Raw genomic sequence first — 19,594 nt, 5'->3', positions numbered from 1 at the left:
ATTGCAGTCAGTATGCAAAGCATTTTTATAAACCTAGAGATGTTCACTCCTATCCCTTTGCTGTCAGTTCCGTCTTTCCTTCCTACCTCGCTCGAAGTCAAGCACCGCTGTGATTTCTGAGTTACCTGTTCTTGGATGTCATATAAATGGAATTGTACAGTTTTGAATATAGCTTATTTAGCTCACCCCAATGTTTTTTGAAATTCATTCATATTGTCGCGTCTGTCAGTAGTTTGAGAAATTTGCCTTTCTAATTTAGATAATTAAATTGGCATAAAAGTGCATGCTTTACAATGCTACTCTTACATATAAAACACAAAACATGCAAACCAAAGATCACATCATGGGTGAAAGTACTTGTCCTAAGCTTTTAAAAATAATTGGTCTTTTAAAAGCCTATTATATTTCTTCCATACCACATGGAAGTTGGAAATGTTATTCAGATAAGTAACACCTCAATAGATTGTAAGCTCCTCAAGGGCAAGGATTTTTGCTTGTTTAGATCACTGAAGTATCTCAAGGTTTAGAATAGGGTCAGGCACATACTAAGTACTCAATGGATATTTGTTGAAAAACACCAAAGAAAGGGATTTTCTGTCATTAATTTCCTTTCTTATTTTCAGATTCTCAGCCCTGGGGATTCTAGCACTAACCCCTATGTTTCAGTGAATATCTTGATTGCTGTGGGTTCTGTCATCATGATTCTGGGTTTCCTGGGATGCTGTGGTGCCGTGAAAGAAAGCCGCTGCATGCTTCTTTTGGTGAGTTCTCCAGACAAATCAAAATACTCAGTCTTCAGACTTGGGAGGATTATCTCCCATCCCCGTTGTCTGTCAAAAGAACTTGCCAAGATTGATGAAACTTTAACTTTTGTTTAAAGAGTTTGATTATAGAGAGTACTATTTTTAGCTTAGATTAGAGGTACCCTGAGAAATTTCATTTATTCATCCATCCATTTATTCATTCACTCATTCATTCATTCACTCTTACTGAGTACGTGCTGTGTGCCAGATACTGTGCTAAAAGACATAGACATTAAGACATTAGGGAAGACTGACACGCAAATTATTAGCTACAAGTGTGAATGGTCCAAGAAGAGGAGGGCAAGAGTAGAGGAGAGAATTTTCAAACTAGGAGCAGAAGGGAATAAGGTGGCTGTGTGGGTGAGGGTGTGATGGGCTTTCCAGGGAGAGAGCCTGGCAGGACAATGCTGGCACATTTAGAGAATTACAAGGCCTTGGGTATGGCTGGAGCGTGGCAGGCAGAGGCTGCTTTCAGTAAATGATGGGAGATGGGTCTGAATGTGGACGGCACCAAATCATATCCCACGGTAACAAAATTATAAGGGACTGACGTAATCAGATTTGCTACTTAGAAAGCTTCAAGGAGGATGGATTGGGTTGGGCTAACCCATAGACATTTACTTTTCACATGAACAACAGAATGATGAATGGGTGTAGAAAAATATTAGATAAAGACCAAGACGTATTTGTTAAATAAAATCTAACATTAGAGTTTACAGAACTCATTTAAGCTTGTTCCTCTAATAAAATAAGTATTGTGTCTGTCCTTGAAAAGATATTTGTTAACTGTTTGTTTATTAAGAGAGAAGCTAGAGACAGAGCTTTAGCAGGACTTTAATAGTATCCCTAGTGGTTACTTTTTGATCAATAGGTCTCATTTGCAGTTTGGGGAATTTAATTACTCAAGGAGCTGGTTTTAAAAAGAGAAAACCTAATCTGTGGACCGCATTCTTTAAAGTTATGATTCAGTAGACCTGAGGCAGGTTTCAGGAGTCTACATTTATAACAAGACCCTGGGTGACTTTGGTAGCGGTAGAAAACTTGTTTTGAAGTCACTTCGGAAATTTGCTTTAAAGTTTGTGTGAGTTTGTGTTTGATGAAGAAAGAGGAGAAAGATAATACACAAGTAACTGTATCTAAGTTTTCAAACTTCCCTCCACTCAACATCACACTGATGTCTACAATCCTATCCATACATTTTTGTTTTAAACACTGCTTGATTGGTGTCTGAAGCAAATGTTTCTGACCACTAATGGCCCCCAAATTGGCTTTTTGAGGCAAAGGGTAGAATAAATGAAGAACACAGTTATTATTCCAACAGTAATATGATCCCGACTGGAGAAAGAAACACCATGCTCAAATGTCCCAAGATGTCACTGAATGCCCTGGAGATAACATGTGTTCCATTTCTTTCTTTTTCCAGTTTTTCATAGGCTTGCTTTTGATCCTGCTTCTGCAAGTAGCAGCAGGCATCTTAGGAGCTACTTTCAAATCTGAGGTGCGTACACATGACATATGATAATTTTGGAAAAGTCTGAAAAATCAAAATAGTACTTTCTGGCATGAATAATTTAACAATGCTTTTCAATTTTCAGTCCGAGCGCATTCTGAATGAGACTCTCTATGAAAATGTAAAGCTTTTGGAAGCAGCAGATAATGATGCCAAAGCATTCCAGAAAGCCCTGGCTGAATTTCAAGAAGAGGTAATTTGAATTTGTAGGTCATTTGGGTAGTTTGCCATAGGTTTCGTGTTTACCTAATTTTTAAAGATATTTTTATAGATTTTTAAAGATTATTTAATGTTAAAACATATCTCCACTTTGCAGATTTTGACTGATTATTCTGTCACTCTGCAATAGTAAAAATCCAAGAATATTTCTAACTCTGTTTCCAGCTTCTTATGAGGTTTTGAAGCAGTTTAGAAGGACAGAGATTAAGAAATCTTTATGATCAGGGGCGCCTGGGTGGCGCAGTCGGTTAAGCGTCCGACTTCAGCCAGGTCACGATCTCGCGGTCCGTGAGTTCGAGCCCCGCGTCAGGCTCTGGGCTGATGGCTCGGAGCCTGGAGCCTGTTTCCGATTCTGTGTCTCCCTCTCTCTCTGCCCCTCCCCCGTTCATGCTCTGTCTCTCTCTGTCCCAAAAATAAATAAAAAAATGTTGAAAAAAAAAAAAAAAAAATTTAAAAAAAAGAAATCTTTATGATCAATTAAGCCTCAGTTCAGCCAAATCAATAGTTGTTTTCATATTTACCATTTAGTAGGGTAGTGTGTTTGGAGCATTTTGAGAGTCTCTCTCTCTCTCTCTCTCTCTCTCTCTCTGCCTCCATATCTGCCCCATCTGTCATAAAAATAATTATACCTATCATTTATTGCTATTTAGTGTTACTAGACTTTACCTTTGGTAGCTCATTTCACTCTTATGACAACTCTTTGAGATGGATAATATTATCTTTATTATCCCTATTTTACAGATAAGTAGGTTAGGGCTTAGAGGTCTGACAGCTAACAAGTAATGGGATTGGAATTTGAACTCAGCTGTCTGACTAGTTAATTTTTTAAACTGGCATATCAACCCCTCCCATATTTAGTTATTGAAACTGCTTCTCTGTCATTAGGGTATAGTCAAAACTTGGGCAGATGTTGAAGGTGTTACATTCTCTGGCTCTTACTTAATATTTTAACGTTAGTAAGCACTACCCCATCAAACAAAATAACACAAAACCACCCTAGTCCAGTCAGGTTTGTCTACTCAGGCTCCCTTACATAATTCTGCCTTCCTGACTTGGCATCATTCCCTACCTTATCTTAGAAATTACTCCTTTTCTCTTTCTTTTAAATATGACACATGCTTTAAGGTGTGTCTAAAAAATTGCTTTGTGAAACTCCTAATCACACCTTCTTTGTTCAGAGTTCAAATCATATTAGCTACATGGAAGATTCATTTCACATATAGAAATTCTCAGAATCTTAGAGGAGAGCTGGACATTTAGGGCATTTGACCTGACATGACTTGACATGATTCATTTAACATGATCCATTGATTGGAGTATTTTATATTTATGTTCATCCAGTCTCTCATTAAATATTGAAGAATTGTTGGGGTGCCTGGGTGGCTCAGTCAGTTGAGCGTCCGGTCATGATCTCACAGTCTGTGAGTTCGAGCCCCACGTCAGGCTCTGTGCTGACAGCTCGGAGCCTGGAGCCTGCTTCTGATTCTGCGTCTCCCTCTCTCTCTGCCCCTCCCCTGCTCATGCTCTGTCTCTCTCACTCTCAAAAATGAATAAATGTTAAAAAAATTTTTTTTAAAAAATTGAAGAATTGAAAGTGCCCCGATTTTTGCCATCCCATCCCATTTATGTCCATGTCTGATGATTAGCATGTTTTTTCTTAATTTGAAACAAAATCTGCTTCCCTAGGATTTACATCATCTAGTTCTTCCTTCTGGAGTTTTAGAGGGAAAAGAAAATCTACTGATGCTTTAGCACATTGCAACTTCTTTGACAATGGCTGTTGTATGACTTGTAAAAAGCTTTGCTTTTCAAGTTGAAACATCCTTGGTTTCTTGAACTATTTATCAGATGACTTTTTATTCCAGAGCATTCCCCAGTTCCTGTTTGAATAGACTCCAGCTTGTAAAAATTCTGCTGAAAGCATCATTTCCAAGAGCTGAAACGTGATAGGAGTCAGTCCCTGCTTCACTTCCTCTGTGTTGTGCTTTTCCCGGCTTCCCCATAGCTGCATTTCTTGATCCCCTCCCCTCTAGCATCCTACTCTAGAGCCCAGACCAATCCAGGTTTAAAGCAGGAATGATTTAAGCAACCCAATTCTTTCCCTGGGTGGGACTGAGCATCCTTGATCCTCCCAGGTGGTTGACCTAAGACAAAATATACTGTAGGTATCCACTGGATCTCTGGATTGGGTCCTGAATCATCTTTGCTGCACATTGTTTCTGATATCCAAGATCTCAGTGCCAACCATGGGATTCTAAATGTTCTGTGTGTCGTAGCACGCTTCTGAATTACTTCTGTTCTTGTACACTAATCCTATGCCTGAAGCTTCCTGTTTCACAGTACTATAGTTCTTTCTTAATGTCCATTTCGAGTCTCTTTCTTTCTTTCTTTCTTTCTTTCTTTCTTTCTTTCTTTCTTTCTTTCTCCTTCCTTCCTTCGCTTTCTTTCTTTCTTTCTTTCTTTCTTTCTTTCTTTCTTTCTTTCTTTCTTTCTTTCTTCCACCAGGGTTTTTCCCTTTTAGTAACAGATAGGATTAGGATAAAGAGTCCTACACCAAACTCTGGCTGGATGACCTGGGGCCCCACCACACATGGACAAAAATTGTAGACACTAAGTGGTTTTCTCTTTGAATTTCAGAGAATTCTCACATGAACTCTCTGCTAACATACTAATGGAATGTGCCCCTCTCGGATTCTTGGTGATGACTATTTGTCTAGAGGTTGTTGTATTATTCCGTGCACAGTGCCTTGTTCATTCAGCTTTTATAACACTTTCAACGAGTTTTGACCAACTTTTTCTTCAACTTTGCTCACAACTGATCTGGTGACCAGATATCATACCAAGTTTAGCCTTTCTACCTCCTACCTTGTCTTCTGTTTCTAGGCTTCCCTGAGGAATCCTGAGGTATATTGTATTCAAAATATGGACTGATTTGTGAGTGCATACAATGGGACTTTCTCTTTTTTGATCTAGGTCTCTATATAAATTAATATTATTCTAGATTATTTAATCAGAAAGCATACGCAATTAATCATGTCTATCGTGGACATGATAGGAAGACAAGAAAGGAGGCTATTTCAAGATTGCCCTCTTTGCTAATATGGATTGACCTTGGGACCAGCTGAAATCTTTAGCTTTTTGTCATATGGATGGCTGATGAGTCATATATTTGTGCAATTAAGTCTTTGAGCCAAAGTCCAAGGCTTTATATCTGCCTCTGTTGAACTTGTTGGTTTGAGTCCATTGTTTGAACTAACTTTGGAACTTGATTCCAGTCTTCAGTGTGTTAACCATCACTCTCAGCTTTATATCAACTACAGAGTTGAAAAGGTACTTTCCAAATGTTTATCTAAATTATTGATACCAGTGTTGAACAGATCATGTTCATGTGAGAGCATCATGGAAACAACAACCACTGCAAAATAGAAACAACAGCAATAATACCTAACATATACTGAGTACTTCCTACAAGTCAGGCACTGGGTTAAGCACTTCAAATCTTCACATCAATTTTCCCATTTTTATCTTTACAACAAATCTACAACTTACATACTATTGGGAACAACTACTATTATCTGCATTTTTACAGATGAAAAAACTGTAGCACGGAGAGGTTAAGTAATGTGGGTCACCCAGTGAGGAAGTGAAGGTTTTCTCAATATCCTGGCATTACAATGCATCTGAGCCTAGAAAACAATGTACTCTTGGTTCTGTTTTCTTCAGCAATTTTTTTTTCTACCTTTCTTCATGAAGAGTTGAATAGGACATGAAGAATGGAACATGAAAAGGACATGCTCTTCATGAAGAGCAAATAGGACAAGATGAGGGACAGTTATTTTTCTCTTTCATCTAATAATATGATGTGCCATATACCCTGAGTCATTGGGCTTTTGGTTTCCTTGTTTTTCTTCCCAAAACACGACCACAAATTCTCTAAGTGTTTCAGTATATTCTGGGCCTTAAACTTCCTTGACATTATCCTAAGAGTTTCATCCTTCATTTGCACCCCTCCCCCATTTTGCAGATGTCCATGTTAAATTCAGACTTATGGGAAGCCTGCTAAGCCACTTTGTCCTTTGAGAAGCCTCTCACTCTTTTCCTCCTCTCCTCCAAAAATGATCAAAGATCAAAGATGGAAATATAATTTTTTTAAAACCTCTCATCTCTTTTGGGCAAAAGTTCTTTAAAGAGACCTTGACTCTCTCATGGACTCTTTGGAAGCTTCTTTCCCCAAATCTAGGATACATAGATTTGATTCTGCCCCTCTCTTTTGTCATTTAAAACTAGGTGGGTTTTTCATCTTTTCTCCAACTTCCTGAGACTTATGCATCTGCAACCCTATTTTTCGTTCATTAATATTAAAGTCAAAACGGAAGATTCCTGTATTTTTGCTTCTACATTCAGAAAAGTTGGTGAGGTGATTTAGATGATATTTTAGTATAAGAAACATCTTAATAATAGTTTTAGAAGAATATGATTCAGTGTATTGACAACATTTTTATCTTCTTTAACAATAGCTTTTTATATCTATTTTTCATCCAACAGTTTAAATGCTGTGGTTTGGTCAATGGACCTGCTGACTGGGGAAATAATTTTCAACAGAATTCCAAGTCATGTGCATGTCCGGGTCCATCAGATTCTTCTTGTACACTGTATGATGGCATATATGTTTACAAACAGGTGAGGACAAATCAAATTTGATACAGTAAGTGGTTCCATTAATTTTTTTTCACAATGAAAGTCTCTATAGAAAAATTAAATTGCAGCGATTACAATAGGAATCATGATATAAAAGTCCCAGGAATTTCCCAAATAAAAAATAAATCCTATTTAAAGATAAAAGCAGATATAAAAAAGTGAAATTAGTTCATTTTTTTCTGAGTCTGATATCATTTGAAGTCAACTTTAATAGATCAAAGAAACATCCCACTGCAAGGAGAATGAAAGTACAAGCTAACTGATGAAAGTTTATCATGTCCTTTCTTTGGTGACCTTAATCATTACTCTTCTCTTTTTTTTTCCTATTTTAACATAAATCCTGGAAATCTATATTTTCACTTTAGTTATCAAATAAAGACCTCTTTTTCTTATGAAATGTTCCTTTTCTCAAGTAATTGCGTAGACCTGGCCTTTCGGGGTTGGGCTCTGGATACTAAATGTTATCAAAAAATCTGCCTAATTTTTGCTCCAGTTGAGAAGTTGCCTCAGACATTGAAAGTATATTGAAAAAGTTGGGTTTATCTTTTATGTGTTGTAAATGTCACATTTGTGTCACTTGTAAACATCAATATATGGATGTCATATTTCTTATTATTGCTTAATTCATCAATTAATATTGACTCCCTCCGATTCTCCAGACCTTTTATTGGCCACTGGAAATCCATTCTTGACAGGCACAATGTCTGCACTCATGGAACTGATGTTCAAATAGTGAAAAGAGAGAGATAATTAGGCAACTTCAATCAAATGAATTATTGGTAATTCTTAGATAGGGGCAGGCACGAGGTATTATGGAACTCTGTCTAACTCAGTCTTCAGGGTTCAAGGTATCCTAGAGGATATGATATCTGTCTCTTACCAGAGGGCTTTACATAAATTGTTCCTTCTGCCTGGGAGGAATGCATACAAAAATGATAATTAATATTAATGTTTAATGTAGTCGCTGTTATTCTTCAGTGCCCACTATGTCTCAGACAGACCCTTGCTAAAATCGCACATACTTCTGGACCCTCTGGGAGATCATAATCTAGTTGGCAGAGGGATATGTTAAAGCTATTATAATCCAATGAATTAATTTCTGTAATACCTGAAGATTAGTTTGATTTTGCCATTGTCTTAGTAATGGCTACTAAGGTTAATTACATATTAGGAAATAGAAAGCATCTCAGGGGAAATTTCTCTCCTGCTATCACATCCCTTTTTACTAATCCAATCAAAATAAGGAGACTCTTTTCTAAAGGAAAATTGCTATTACCAATATTTAAAATAATTCATGTGGAGAAGTTATCTACCAGACTACAGAGCTACCATGTTTTTTTTAATTGTCCAAGTAGTATCACTAAACAGTTTTATTTTTACTTTTTATACTCCTAATTTAGTGCTGCAGTATCTGCAAGGAAGGGGGGAAATAAATATGGTGTAAATGAGTGCAGTTTCTACTTCGGATAATGAGGAACTTAGTAAATTCAGTGGCAGTTGTTATCTGTTTAAGATTCAACTCAAAGATGTTTTTCCTCAGGATAGATTTTGCAAAGCTCTAGCGTTATCGTAAAAAGTAATTGACATTCCCTTCAAATTCACACATAATTCAGCTGAAGATAGGCTGATAGCTGCACTCGTTTCCCAAAAGGAGGGCCATAAATTCATAAAATACTTCCATCTGTACTTGCAAACTTCTGTAGTTTGCAAGAAGTCTGGAAAAATAAGAAATCTGGAATGGCCATAATTCACATTTCTTTTTTTTTTTTTTTTTTGTCCTCTCCCTTTTGCCAAGATAACCTGGTTATCTGGAAGGGAAAGAGGGCAAAAGCTCCTCAAATATAATAAATGTGACTCAGTAGATAAGATCATTAATCTCATAGTTAACCCTAAAAGACATAATAATTTACTCTAATGTTTACCACTTTGGATCAGATGTGAATGGAGAAACCAATTACATTCAAGAATGAGAGGGAAAAGAATGTTTTACTCATTTTTACGGAGAACTCTTATTTTATTAACCAGAGCAATGTTTTGTTAGCCCTTTGTGCATATATAACTATCATAGGGATAGTGATATATTTTCTGGCAATATAGATAATACCACTATTACATTATGTAGTATTTTTCCATTTTGAAAATTAGCCATATAATTTAAAATTGTTGGAATTTTTAGGTTTGGTCTGAAATGTTATAAGCTTGAAATTGCATGCTAGCTTGAATAAATTCAATAAATGTGGCAGATAAGCAGCTTTCTAAATTCTCTTTTTTATCTAAAGTAAGGACAAAATAGTGGACATAATATTTTTTTTTCCTTTTTAAGGTAAAAATAACCCTGATATATATTATTAAGGGATTTTTTAAAAAACCTTGTTCTAAAAATGAAAATGAAAGTTCCCAACTAGGAAACTCTTTGCTACAGATTACAAGCCTAAAAAGTACACAGTCAAAGTGATAATAACTCTAAAATGAAAAATTGGAAGTTAGGATAAAATTATTATTTATGCCTAAAGATCCCTAGATTTAGCAATGAGACAGTTGAAGCAAAAGTTTACTTCTTGGTGCTTTCTAATGTATGAACAAACCACAGTTAACAATCTTTTAAGGAGTGTGGAGGGGCAGAGTGATATAATCCAATTCCTCTTGGTTGAGTGTGTTCCTCAGTAGTAATGTAAAAAGTCAACCCAATGGGCAAATATCTTAAAGTGAGGTCCAAGTTTTGATTCAAGGTAACTTCTTATGTTTTGTTTTTTAACAGCCATGCATTTCTTTGATAAAAGACGTAGTTGCAAAACATATTCTCATAGTAATTGGAATTGCGTTTGGACTGGCAGTAATTGAGGTATAGTATTATCTTGCAATGTTGATTCTTCATTCATTCCCTTGTTTATTCATTAATTATTCCAACAAATATTTTTAGTGAGCCAAATGTAAACCAGGTTCTTGAGAAAAACATTGGGTAGCAACGCCCAAGGTCTAGCATCTTTTTCTAGCAGTCTTTGGTCTGGGGAGAGGATTACAATCTTACCAATCGAGCAGGGCTGAGACCATTATTTATGAATGATCTCTCTATGGGGAAACAAAAATTGAATTAATTTCCACCCAGTTCTTAGTCTTGGATAAGGACTAACAAGAGAAATCTAACAACTTTTAAAAACTAACGACAGTTGCCTTAAGGACTATGGACTCACTTGAAGAAGTTTTAAAGGAAATTTAAGGTTTATATATTTATTCTCAACAATGTGATTATTGATGTTGAAAAAAAATCCTGTGTAGGATTTTTATCTTGATGGACTTTCTTGGCATGACTTTTTAAAGAATCCAAGGATGCTTTCTATATGGCCTAAAATTCTTTGCTAAAAAGATGAAATAAAACCATTTCAGAGAAGCATTTTTTGAATAATTCCAGATTTTGGTTAATTTAGATATCAAATGAGTCAATTCACTCTTGATTCCCTATCATCATTGGCAAGAATTCTAATATGTGATGTGTTTTCCTGGTTACTGCCTCTGAGGGCTGGTTAGGTCAGATGAGTGACTTATGCTTCACCGTCATGGAACGTAGTACAATGTCCTCCTTGGGATTTCTGGTAACTTTCTACCTCTTACTTGTGCCACTTTACCAACAGAGAGGAATTTTGATTTTTTTTTTCATGTTTATTTACTTTTGAAAGAGAGAGAGAGAAAGAGAGAGAATGCGTGGGGGAGGGTCAGAGAGAGAGGGAGACACAGAATCAGAAACACAGTCCAGACTCTGAGCTGTCAGCACAGAGCCCGACACGGGGCTTGAACCCACGCACCTCGAGATCATGACCTGAGCTGTCAGCACAGAGCCTGATGCTGGGCTTGAACCCAGGAGCCGTGAGATCATGACCTGAGCCAAAGTTGGAAGCTTAACTGACTGAGCCACTCAGCCACTCCTCCAACAGAGAGGAATTTTAGCTGGGAATGAAGCAATTTAGTGTTCTAAGTGGTCTTTTGGTTAGTGGTAGAGTTTCCCACCAACCATTAGGGAAAGGGTAGGTACTATAAGCAGTAAGTTGAGCTGTTGAGTATTGCTTCCTCGTAGTCCAAATGAATAGGTCTAAATATGACACATTCTCTGTTGGTAGATATGGCTGTCTTTCTTTTTGTCTGATATATGGTGGAAGTCAAATGGTGCCATATACTAGGTCTATTTTTCTTGATTCTGCCTTTTGTAAAATGTCCTTTGTTTCTCTGTTTTCCCTAATGGTTGTAGAGGTGAGTAAGGAATCACACACATATGCACTCATACATTTATAAGCATAAAACACACACAAATATATGTTGGTGACTAGACTTCAAATGAATGTTTGAAAGATCAGGCTTTAAATGAGGTATTCAATGTAAGTGTCAATATTATTAAGTGTCAAATCCATGTTAGACTCGAATTCAGACAATTGACTATGACTGGCTACAACCCACTGATGCTTTTAAGAATCTTCTCAAAAGCAAAGCCAGAGAAAATAAGGACATAATCAACTGGGAAGATTGATGTCTCTCATATCTTAGCCAAAGACATTGCCAAGAATCTGAATACATCTAATGGAAAATGAGATTACAAGAGGAATAGCATTACAAGAGGAATAACATTTTATGAAATTGGTATATTCCATGTATTTGTTGCATATTTGATATTTTACTGGTTGTTCTAAAGACATGTATAGGGAAAGACCTTAACAAAAAATTTCCATGGAGTAACTTATAGGTATGGAATTTATATAGTAATATCATAAATTATAACCATTTTATGAGTTAATGTCAGTTAAATTAAGTGCGATTTTTAGACTATATGTAGATATGGCAAATAGTTCAAAGAACTGCTTGACATTTTTGTTGTTCATTCCCTCAATCTAAAATCTGCCCTCCCTCCAGAATTTCAAGAGAAAAAAAATCCATTTTTATATTCCCTCTCTCTTTATTCAAAAAGGAGCTTTGAAAATATCTAGTCTATAAAACTGTATCCAAAAAATGTACATTAGTCTGTCTTACAGGTGTTAATACTACTTGCCTAACAGGCCTATCTCCATTCTGTTTCCCAAATTCAAATTCAAGAAAACACAAAAATACATAGATAGAAAAATCACTCTAATAGCTTTTTTTAAAAACTGTATTATTACTATTTTATTGTTAAGGAATCCACTTGTGTGACTAGCATGAAGTCCAGACTGGGTTAACAGCAATGAGTCCTGGAGGTTACAAGCACTGTATTCTCTCTCTACCTGAGCTGAAAACCCAGACTCATGAGGCCTCAATCCCTGCCTCCCAATTCCCAGAAGATGCCAAAGCCAACTATATGGCAGGCTTCTTCAGAGGAGAGTACGACTTTGTCTTCCCAGAAGACAAACCCTCTTACTTTGCTTTATGAGGGAGATAGCAAGCCCAAACCACAGACAGGTTGGGACTTGCACAGGCCCCCACGTAATACCTCTTTTTAAGAAGGAAAAAGAAACAAATATCTTCCTGCAGAAATTACATTCAAACTATTTCCATAGAAAAATATCACATGAAAAAACTACCCACTGGCATTTAGACTTTTGGTGTTAATCTGTTTAGTCACAGGCTGTAGCAGACTGTGGCGGATGGTTATTTTCAAGGCTCTGTTAAGACCACATACCTGAGGAATTTTCCTCAGATAAGATGCTAGGGATCTATGCAGGATGCTTTATTTTGTTAGAAAATTTTATCTATAGGCATCGGAATTCTCCTTGTTCAGAATTAAATGACCAGGTTATCATGTCTCTCCTTATTTGACTACAGCAAATTACAAGCATAAAACATAAGCAGTGCTTTCACTCTCATTTTAATTAGAAAAAAAAAAAAAAGAAGCGGTTGATAATGATAGTCACCACTTTGTAGGATACAAGTTAGCTTGGCAGGAGGTCCCAGGAACAGAGCAGTTAAAAGAGGGAAAGGAGAACTGTGTAACATTTTTTTAGACTGCTTCACAATGTGGGAATTCATGCACACTACCTGAGTCTCAGCATGCATTACCGTATGACGAATCCCTTTTAATTATTTCCATTTTTATGAGCAATGATAAATTATCTTTTCCAAAGAAAGAAAGTGTGACATTAAGTGTCTTGTCTGCCGATGAATGGTGGGCTTCCATTTCAAGGATGTGACAGTGAATGACAATAGAGATTTGCGTTATCCCAGTATTTTGACCACTTTCTTTACTCTGTCCTGGTACTTGTCTCCCAGACTTCAAGCTTGGGACAAAGGCAAAAAGACTGAATTTCAGTGCTTTTCCAGGTCATTCTAAAAGAATGACTTTTAGAACATTCTGGATGAAAATCATATTTTTTTTGCAGAGAATTGGTGTGTTTTTAAGAATCTTCTCAAAAGCAAAAAAAAAAAAAAAAATCTTAAAATCTACTGGTTTGTTTTTAAGAAGGTATTGGCCATCAGTTCTCATTTGAGATTCGTTTCCAGGAAAGATTTAGTAAGCAGGATGCCTCAGTACAGTAGGAACACTGGAGATGACTAAGCATAAATGGCACCTCATGATCCTCCTGCTTCTGGTGGGGAGGAAACTTTCGACCTTTCCATCATTTCTACATCAAAGCCACAGCATGCAAAGCACTAACTGCAGGGCCAATTAGGGCAAGTTTTGGGGTCCCTCATTCCTTGGGAGAGCCATTTAATGAGATGGAAATTATGCCCCAGATTTTCAGCTGTACTTTTTCACTTCAAAGGAAATTCCTGAATTAAGCTATTCCCCACAGATTTAGAAGCTTTTTAAGAAAAAAAAAAAGTTACTTTCTTCATTCCTCTTGGCGATGCCTAAAAATATGGCAAGAGAAATTCTAGACTCCTTGATTTTCTGCAGATGATCTAAACCAGATGATCATATAACCCTTTCATGGAAGCAGTAGGTGTATTTAGCCCCCAGAGGCCTGACTTCTCCAGAGCTCCAGGGTAGATGCCCCACAGGAGGGTGTGTGTTTTCCAGAAAGGTAGGGTGCTCTGGTGGTAGCCAGTTCCGCACCATCAAATTGGGCCAGTTAGAAGCAGATCGGCCATCTAAAAACCCTGATTGAAACACAACAATACTCAGAAAGCTTTCTCAATGCTCTTTTGTCCCACTGGAGGCTCCAATTTCCCAAGAAGGGAGATAACTTAGATAAATAAGATTAGAACTGTCAGTAGTCAGGATCTTTTCATGTGTAATGTTCTTTCTATTTATAATGTTGCCATCATTTTAAGTTCCATGTTAATCTTGTTATTTTATTTTCTAGATACTTGGTCTGGTATTTTCTATGGTCCTGTACTGCCAGATTGGGAACAAATGAATCTGTGGATGTGTCGAGGTATCACCCATCAACCCCCTTTAAAATTTTGCTTTGGTTTTGTAACTTTAAATATATGAGTGCTGTACATGTTAGGAGCAGCTGTCTTATTAAAACGTCTCATTTAACTAGATCACAGATATATTCCAGACATACTGAACATATTTAAGATTTGAGCGACGCAAGGAAAATGATATGAATGTGATTTTTACTTAAAATAAAAGTAACACTGTTTGTGCTGGTGTATTTTCACGTCTGATCATTGTGTTCAGGTGGTACTGTGCTTGAAACCTTCTTCTGGAGCCACCCAGTGGAATAATCTTCATTGCTAAGTGACAGACAGGGCCATAGTTAAAGCAGTGAATGTGGGCTTTTCAGAAGCAACACTCTCTTTTGTGTGCCGTATCAACCATTGGTGATAAGACAGAATTGAGTCTCAAGTTGAAAAATTGTGGCCCAGCTAAAAAAGTCAACATCTCTTTTCCATTTGTGCTCGTGTTTACTAATGGTATCTCTCTTTTTCCTCCTATCTATTGGGACGGGGTGGGGAAGGTGAGGCAAGAAGCTCCGAGTGCTGCCTTTTGGTCTTTGAATCTCTGGTCCCTCTTTGGACCTTCCTCTGGGACGTAGATATAACTGCTTTCGTCTTTCTAGTTCTCAGACATTTTTACATTTTACTTTTTATTGGGGTATAATATACATGTAATAAAGAACCACTCTTAAGACTCTACCTGTGTAAGCACTATCCAGACCAAGATACAGAACATTTTCAGCACACCAGATTGTCCCTTCATGCACCCCCCAGTGGTGTGCTAGGCTGGCTCACACCAGCTTGCCAGGCAGACTGTAGACGTAATCTGTGTTCAGTGATACCACACTGGTAACTTGAAATCCACCATGGTGGGAGTATTTATACCATGGGACCTGGAAAATGCTGTAAAATCAGGATTTTTTTTCTTTCGAGAGCTGGCTGCTAAACATTTACCAGTATACCAGTGCTCTCAGCAAGTACTTCCCCAAAGGTAACCACTCTTCCGATTTCTATGACTATAGCTTCATTTTGCCCATTCTTGAACTTTCTATAAATGTAACAGTAAAGTATGTACTCTGGCTTCTTTTGCTCAACGTTTTGTTTGTGAGATTCCTCTCTAATTGTTGCACGCAACTCTAGTTTACACTCATTGCTATGTAATATTCCATTGTATATGAATATATCACAATGTATTTACCCATCCTGCTGATGGGCATTGGGTTTGCTTCCAGTATGGTGCCAGTATAAATAAAGCTGCTATAAACATTCTTTTAGATCTTCTGGCACTTACAAGTACTGATTTCTGGATAGATATGTGGCAGTGGAATTGCTTTGTATTCATATATTTAGATTTAAAGGATTCTGCCCAAGAAATTATCTTTTTAATTTTTAAAGTTTATTTATTTATTTTTGAGATAGAGATAGAGATAGTGAGCTGGGGAGGGGCAGAGAGAGAGGGAGAGAGAAAATCCCAAGCAGGCTCCACACTTTCAACATAGAGCCCGACGTGGGACTCAAACTCACAAACCATGAGATCATGACCTGAGCCAAAACCCAGAGTCGGACACTTAACTGGCTGAGCCACCCAGGTGCCCCTATCCAAGAAATTTTCTAAAGTGGTTCTGCTAATCTATCCTCATACTAGAAAAGTAGGGGAGACTTAATCTCTTCTGAGGAGGAGGAAGGGAAAGAAAGTCAGTAATTATCAAATAGACCAGAGTGGGGAAGGAGTGGGAAACTTGGTGGAGCGGGGGTTAGGCAGCCTGTTTCTGTGCTCCCCTATTGCTGATAAAGATAATTAACAATCCTTTTCTGCTCACTTGTCATCATCTGGGAACTATACCAGAGAAACTGTATTTTTTATTATCTTGTTTCTTCTCACCACACCTTTATGAGCTAGATCCTATTATTCTCATTTTTGCAAGTGGGAAAATAGAAGCTTATCGAAGTTAGGTAACTTGTCTAGAGTAAAAGCATTAGTAATTGACAGAACTGGGTCCAAACCTTGACAATCGTCTTCCAAACTTTCCAAACAGTTGCCTCCCAAATGGATCATGCTGCATTTGGCTTTCCCATATATCTATTAATATACTTGCCACATTTTATTTTAATCATTGTTCATGTATTTGTCTCTGTTGGTATAGTGCAACTTTTTGAGGGTATTCGTTGTTTTTATTTGTCTTTATGTCTCCTGTACATATCACAGTGCTTGACACATAATAGGTGCTCAATAAATTGTAGCTAAAAAAGAATATTTAGATTATTCAGAGCATATATATATATATATATATATATACCTAAAAATAATCTAAGCACTTTGCACAGAGTAGCTCTTTTAATCGAGAACAACCTTCTTCCATTAGTACTATTATTAGGTCCATTTTACAGATAAGAAAACAAGATGAATGAGATGAACTTTTCTTAGGTCATGCAGCCAGCAAGGGGTGGAGTTGTAATTCCATCTCTGTGTCTCAAAACGTGTGCTCCTTATGTCATGTCATTTTGCTCTACGTTACAGTATGGTTGGGAGACTAGATAAGGAAATGAATATGGAAGTGCATTTTATGTAGTGTCAGGCACATACTAGGATATTTTATGGTATCAATGATATAAAGAACCGTGTCAGTCACGGTAAACAGGAAAGCAAACATTCTGTTAGTTATTTCAAACAGTGGAAATACAATGCAGGGAATCGCTGTATTAGTCAGCTAGGGCTGATATAACAAAATACAACAGACTCAGTGGCTGAAACAACAAACATTAATTTTCTCACGGTTCTGGAGGCTGGAAGTCCAAGATCAGAGTGCCAGTAAGATGAAGTTTTTGGTGAGAACTCTCTTCCTAGGTTTCAGACAGCCTTCTTCTTGCTGTGTCCTCAAGAGCTGGGGAGAGGGAGAGAGAGGGAGAGAGACAGATACAGAGAAAGGGAGCAAGAGAGCACTAGCTCTCTGTTGTCTTCTCTCACAAGGACACTAATGCTATCAAATCAGACCTCCACCCTTATGACTTAATTTGATCTTAATTACTTCTTTACTCCAAATATAACCACACTGAGGGTTAGAGACCAAACATATGAATTTGAGGGTCCATACCTACCGTTTACACAAGCGAAGGAAGAAATGGGATGGCAAGATAAACCAGAGATTAGCAACAGTGGGAAGTTATACCACCCTTAGAACCGGAGGGACAGAGATGGTGTCCCCAGGATCCAGGGTCACCAGGTGGAAGATGGAACCGTGGCAGGGGCCACAGAGGAAGGACTGGCTAGCAGGAGTAGGAGCTATGGAGGTGACTCAAAAACTGTTGTCACAACAGAGAAAGTGAGAAGGGGCCGGCCTTCTTCCCTCTGGCCCACTCCAACCTTTTGCCAGTACCTCCCATTGGCTGAAATAATCTAGAAGCCTGAGAACAAGGGAGCCTGGGAAATGTAGTTTCGTCTCATACAAAGCAAAGCTGAGAATGGCAAGGACTGGACTGAGCAGACCGAGAAGACTGTTGTTATAGCAACTGGACATTCAGCGAGCAAGCACAAGGGCCTGAACTTTATGATTAAAGGTAGTATGAAATTTTAGAATCAGCTTGCCAATTTACGCATGCGCGCGGGCGCGCGCGCGCACACACACACACACACACACACACACACACACACACGAGTCCTACTAGAATTTTTATTGATTGTGAAAAGTATAATTGACATTTAAAATTTTCATGAGAAATTATACAGTTTCCTGGATTCTTTCTGTTTTGGTCAAAATTTAACGATTTTAAGGATAGAGAGGACTTTAGCTGCTGTTAACTGGGGGCCATTTGTCCTTCGGGGACTAATTGGCAATGTCTAGAGACGGTCTGTGTTGTCACAACTGGGGTAGAAGGAGAATGTTACTGGCACCTAGTGGGCAGAGGCCAAGGATGCTGCTAAATATCCTATCATGCACAGGAATGTGCCCCTACAACTAAGAATTATCAGTCCAAACTGCCCATATCAGTCTCTGTTGTAATTGATTGAGAAACTCTGCTTTAGAGAGTTGCATCTGAATAATAAAATAGCCTCTTTCCAGGGGACAGTAAGGTATGTTACCATGGAAAGTGAAATGGAGTGGGTCAGGAGTCATCCTAGGCCAGGCTCTGATAGGCTGCTGGCTTTATGACTTTTGCAAATCACTTAACTGGAAGTTTCCTCAATTACAATTAAGAAATTTTACCTACAAGAAGATAGTTATCTGCTTGTGATAGCTCATCAAGATTTTAATTTTGGCCTTTGGTACTGAAGGTGATTATGAGGAAAGCTTTCATTCTCTTCAAGTATATTAAGATTCATTTTAAGAATTAGTCACACTTGGGGCACCTGGGTGGCTCAGTCGGTTAAGCATCCAACTTTGGCTCAGGTCATGATCTTGTGGTTTGTGAGTTTGAGGCCCGTGTCGGGCTCTGTGCTGACAGCTCAGAGCCTGGAGCCTGATTCAGATTCTGTGTCTCCCTCTCCCTCTGCTCTCTCTCTCTCTCTCTCAAAAATAAACATTAAAAAAAACTAAAAAACAATTTTTAAAAAACAGAATAAGCTCATACTTTACCTTCATGGCTCCCAGATCTAACCACAATATTCAAAGACATATTAAATTACTTAACAGCTATAAAATAATAAAATAAAAGGTAAATGTCATCAAATTGATCATTGATAATGTAGATGGAAATGCTTCTTCCAATTAAGAGAAATGTAGGAATTATATTCATTATGCTTAAGACTGTACTGTTGCACTAATTTAGATATACACAATTATATAAGATTTTGACAAATGCTTCTCAAATCTGTCCATTTCTCTGCTTCCCTGTTTCTACAATCCTGTGTGATCTTTTCCAATCCTTCTGGATATAGACACAAGTAATAGTCTACTCAACATCCTTTGTTTCTTTGTCTACCTTACTGGTATATCCTGATCTTGTTGGAGTACAGTGAACCCAACTAAAATATTTTGTTTCCCATCACCTACTGTAGTGAAACTCCTTTTTTAAAATGTTTATT

At 37.6% G+C, this 19,594-nt stretch overlaps 1 protein-coding gene across 1 annotated transcript in view; it reads left to right on the top strand.

Moving 5' to 3' along the window:
• Positions 1 to 14,789, top strand: part of TSPAN8 (tetraspanin 8) — a 31,813-nt gene extending 17,024 nt beyond the window's left edge. Inside the window, exons 3-8 of the mRNA XM_042947174.1 lie at positions 624 to 761; positions 2,227 to 2,301; positions 2,399 to 2,506; positions 7,078 to 7,212; positions 9,989 to 10,072; positions 14,493 to 14,789. Of these exons, the coding sequence (XP_042803108.1) occupies positions 624 to 761; positions 2,227 to 2,301; positions 2,399 to 2,506; positions 7,078 to 7,212; positions 9,989 to 10,072; positions 14,493 to 14,546 (594 nt within the window). The 3' untranslated portion in view covers positions 14,547 to 14,789. The remainder of the gene's footprint in view (positions 1 to 623; positions 762 to 2,226; positions 2,302 to 2,398; positions 2,507 to 7,077; positions 7,213 to 9,988; positions 10,073 to 14,492) is intronic.
• Positions 14,790 to 19,594: the final 4,805 nt, after the last annotated feature.

The sequence above is a fragment of the Panthera leo genome, chromosome B4, assembly GCF_018350215.1.
Source record: "Panthera leo isolate Ple1 chromosome B4, P.leo_Ple1_pat1.1, whole genome shotgun sequence".
Lineage (NCBI taxonomy): Eukaryota > Metazoa > Chordata > Mammalia > Carnivora > Felidae > Panthera > Panthera leo.
Note: the sequence above shows the minus strand (reverse complement) of the source record. Positions and strands in the feature narration are given on the sequence as shown.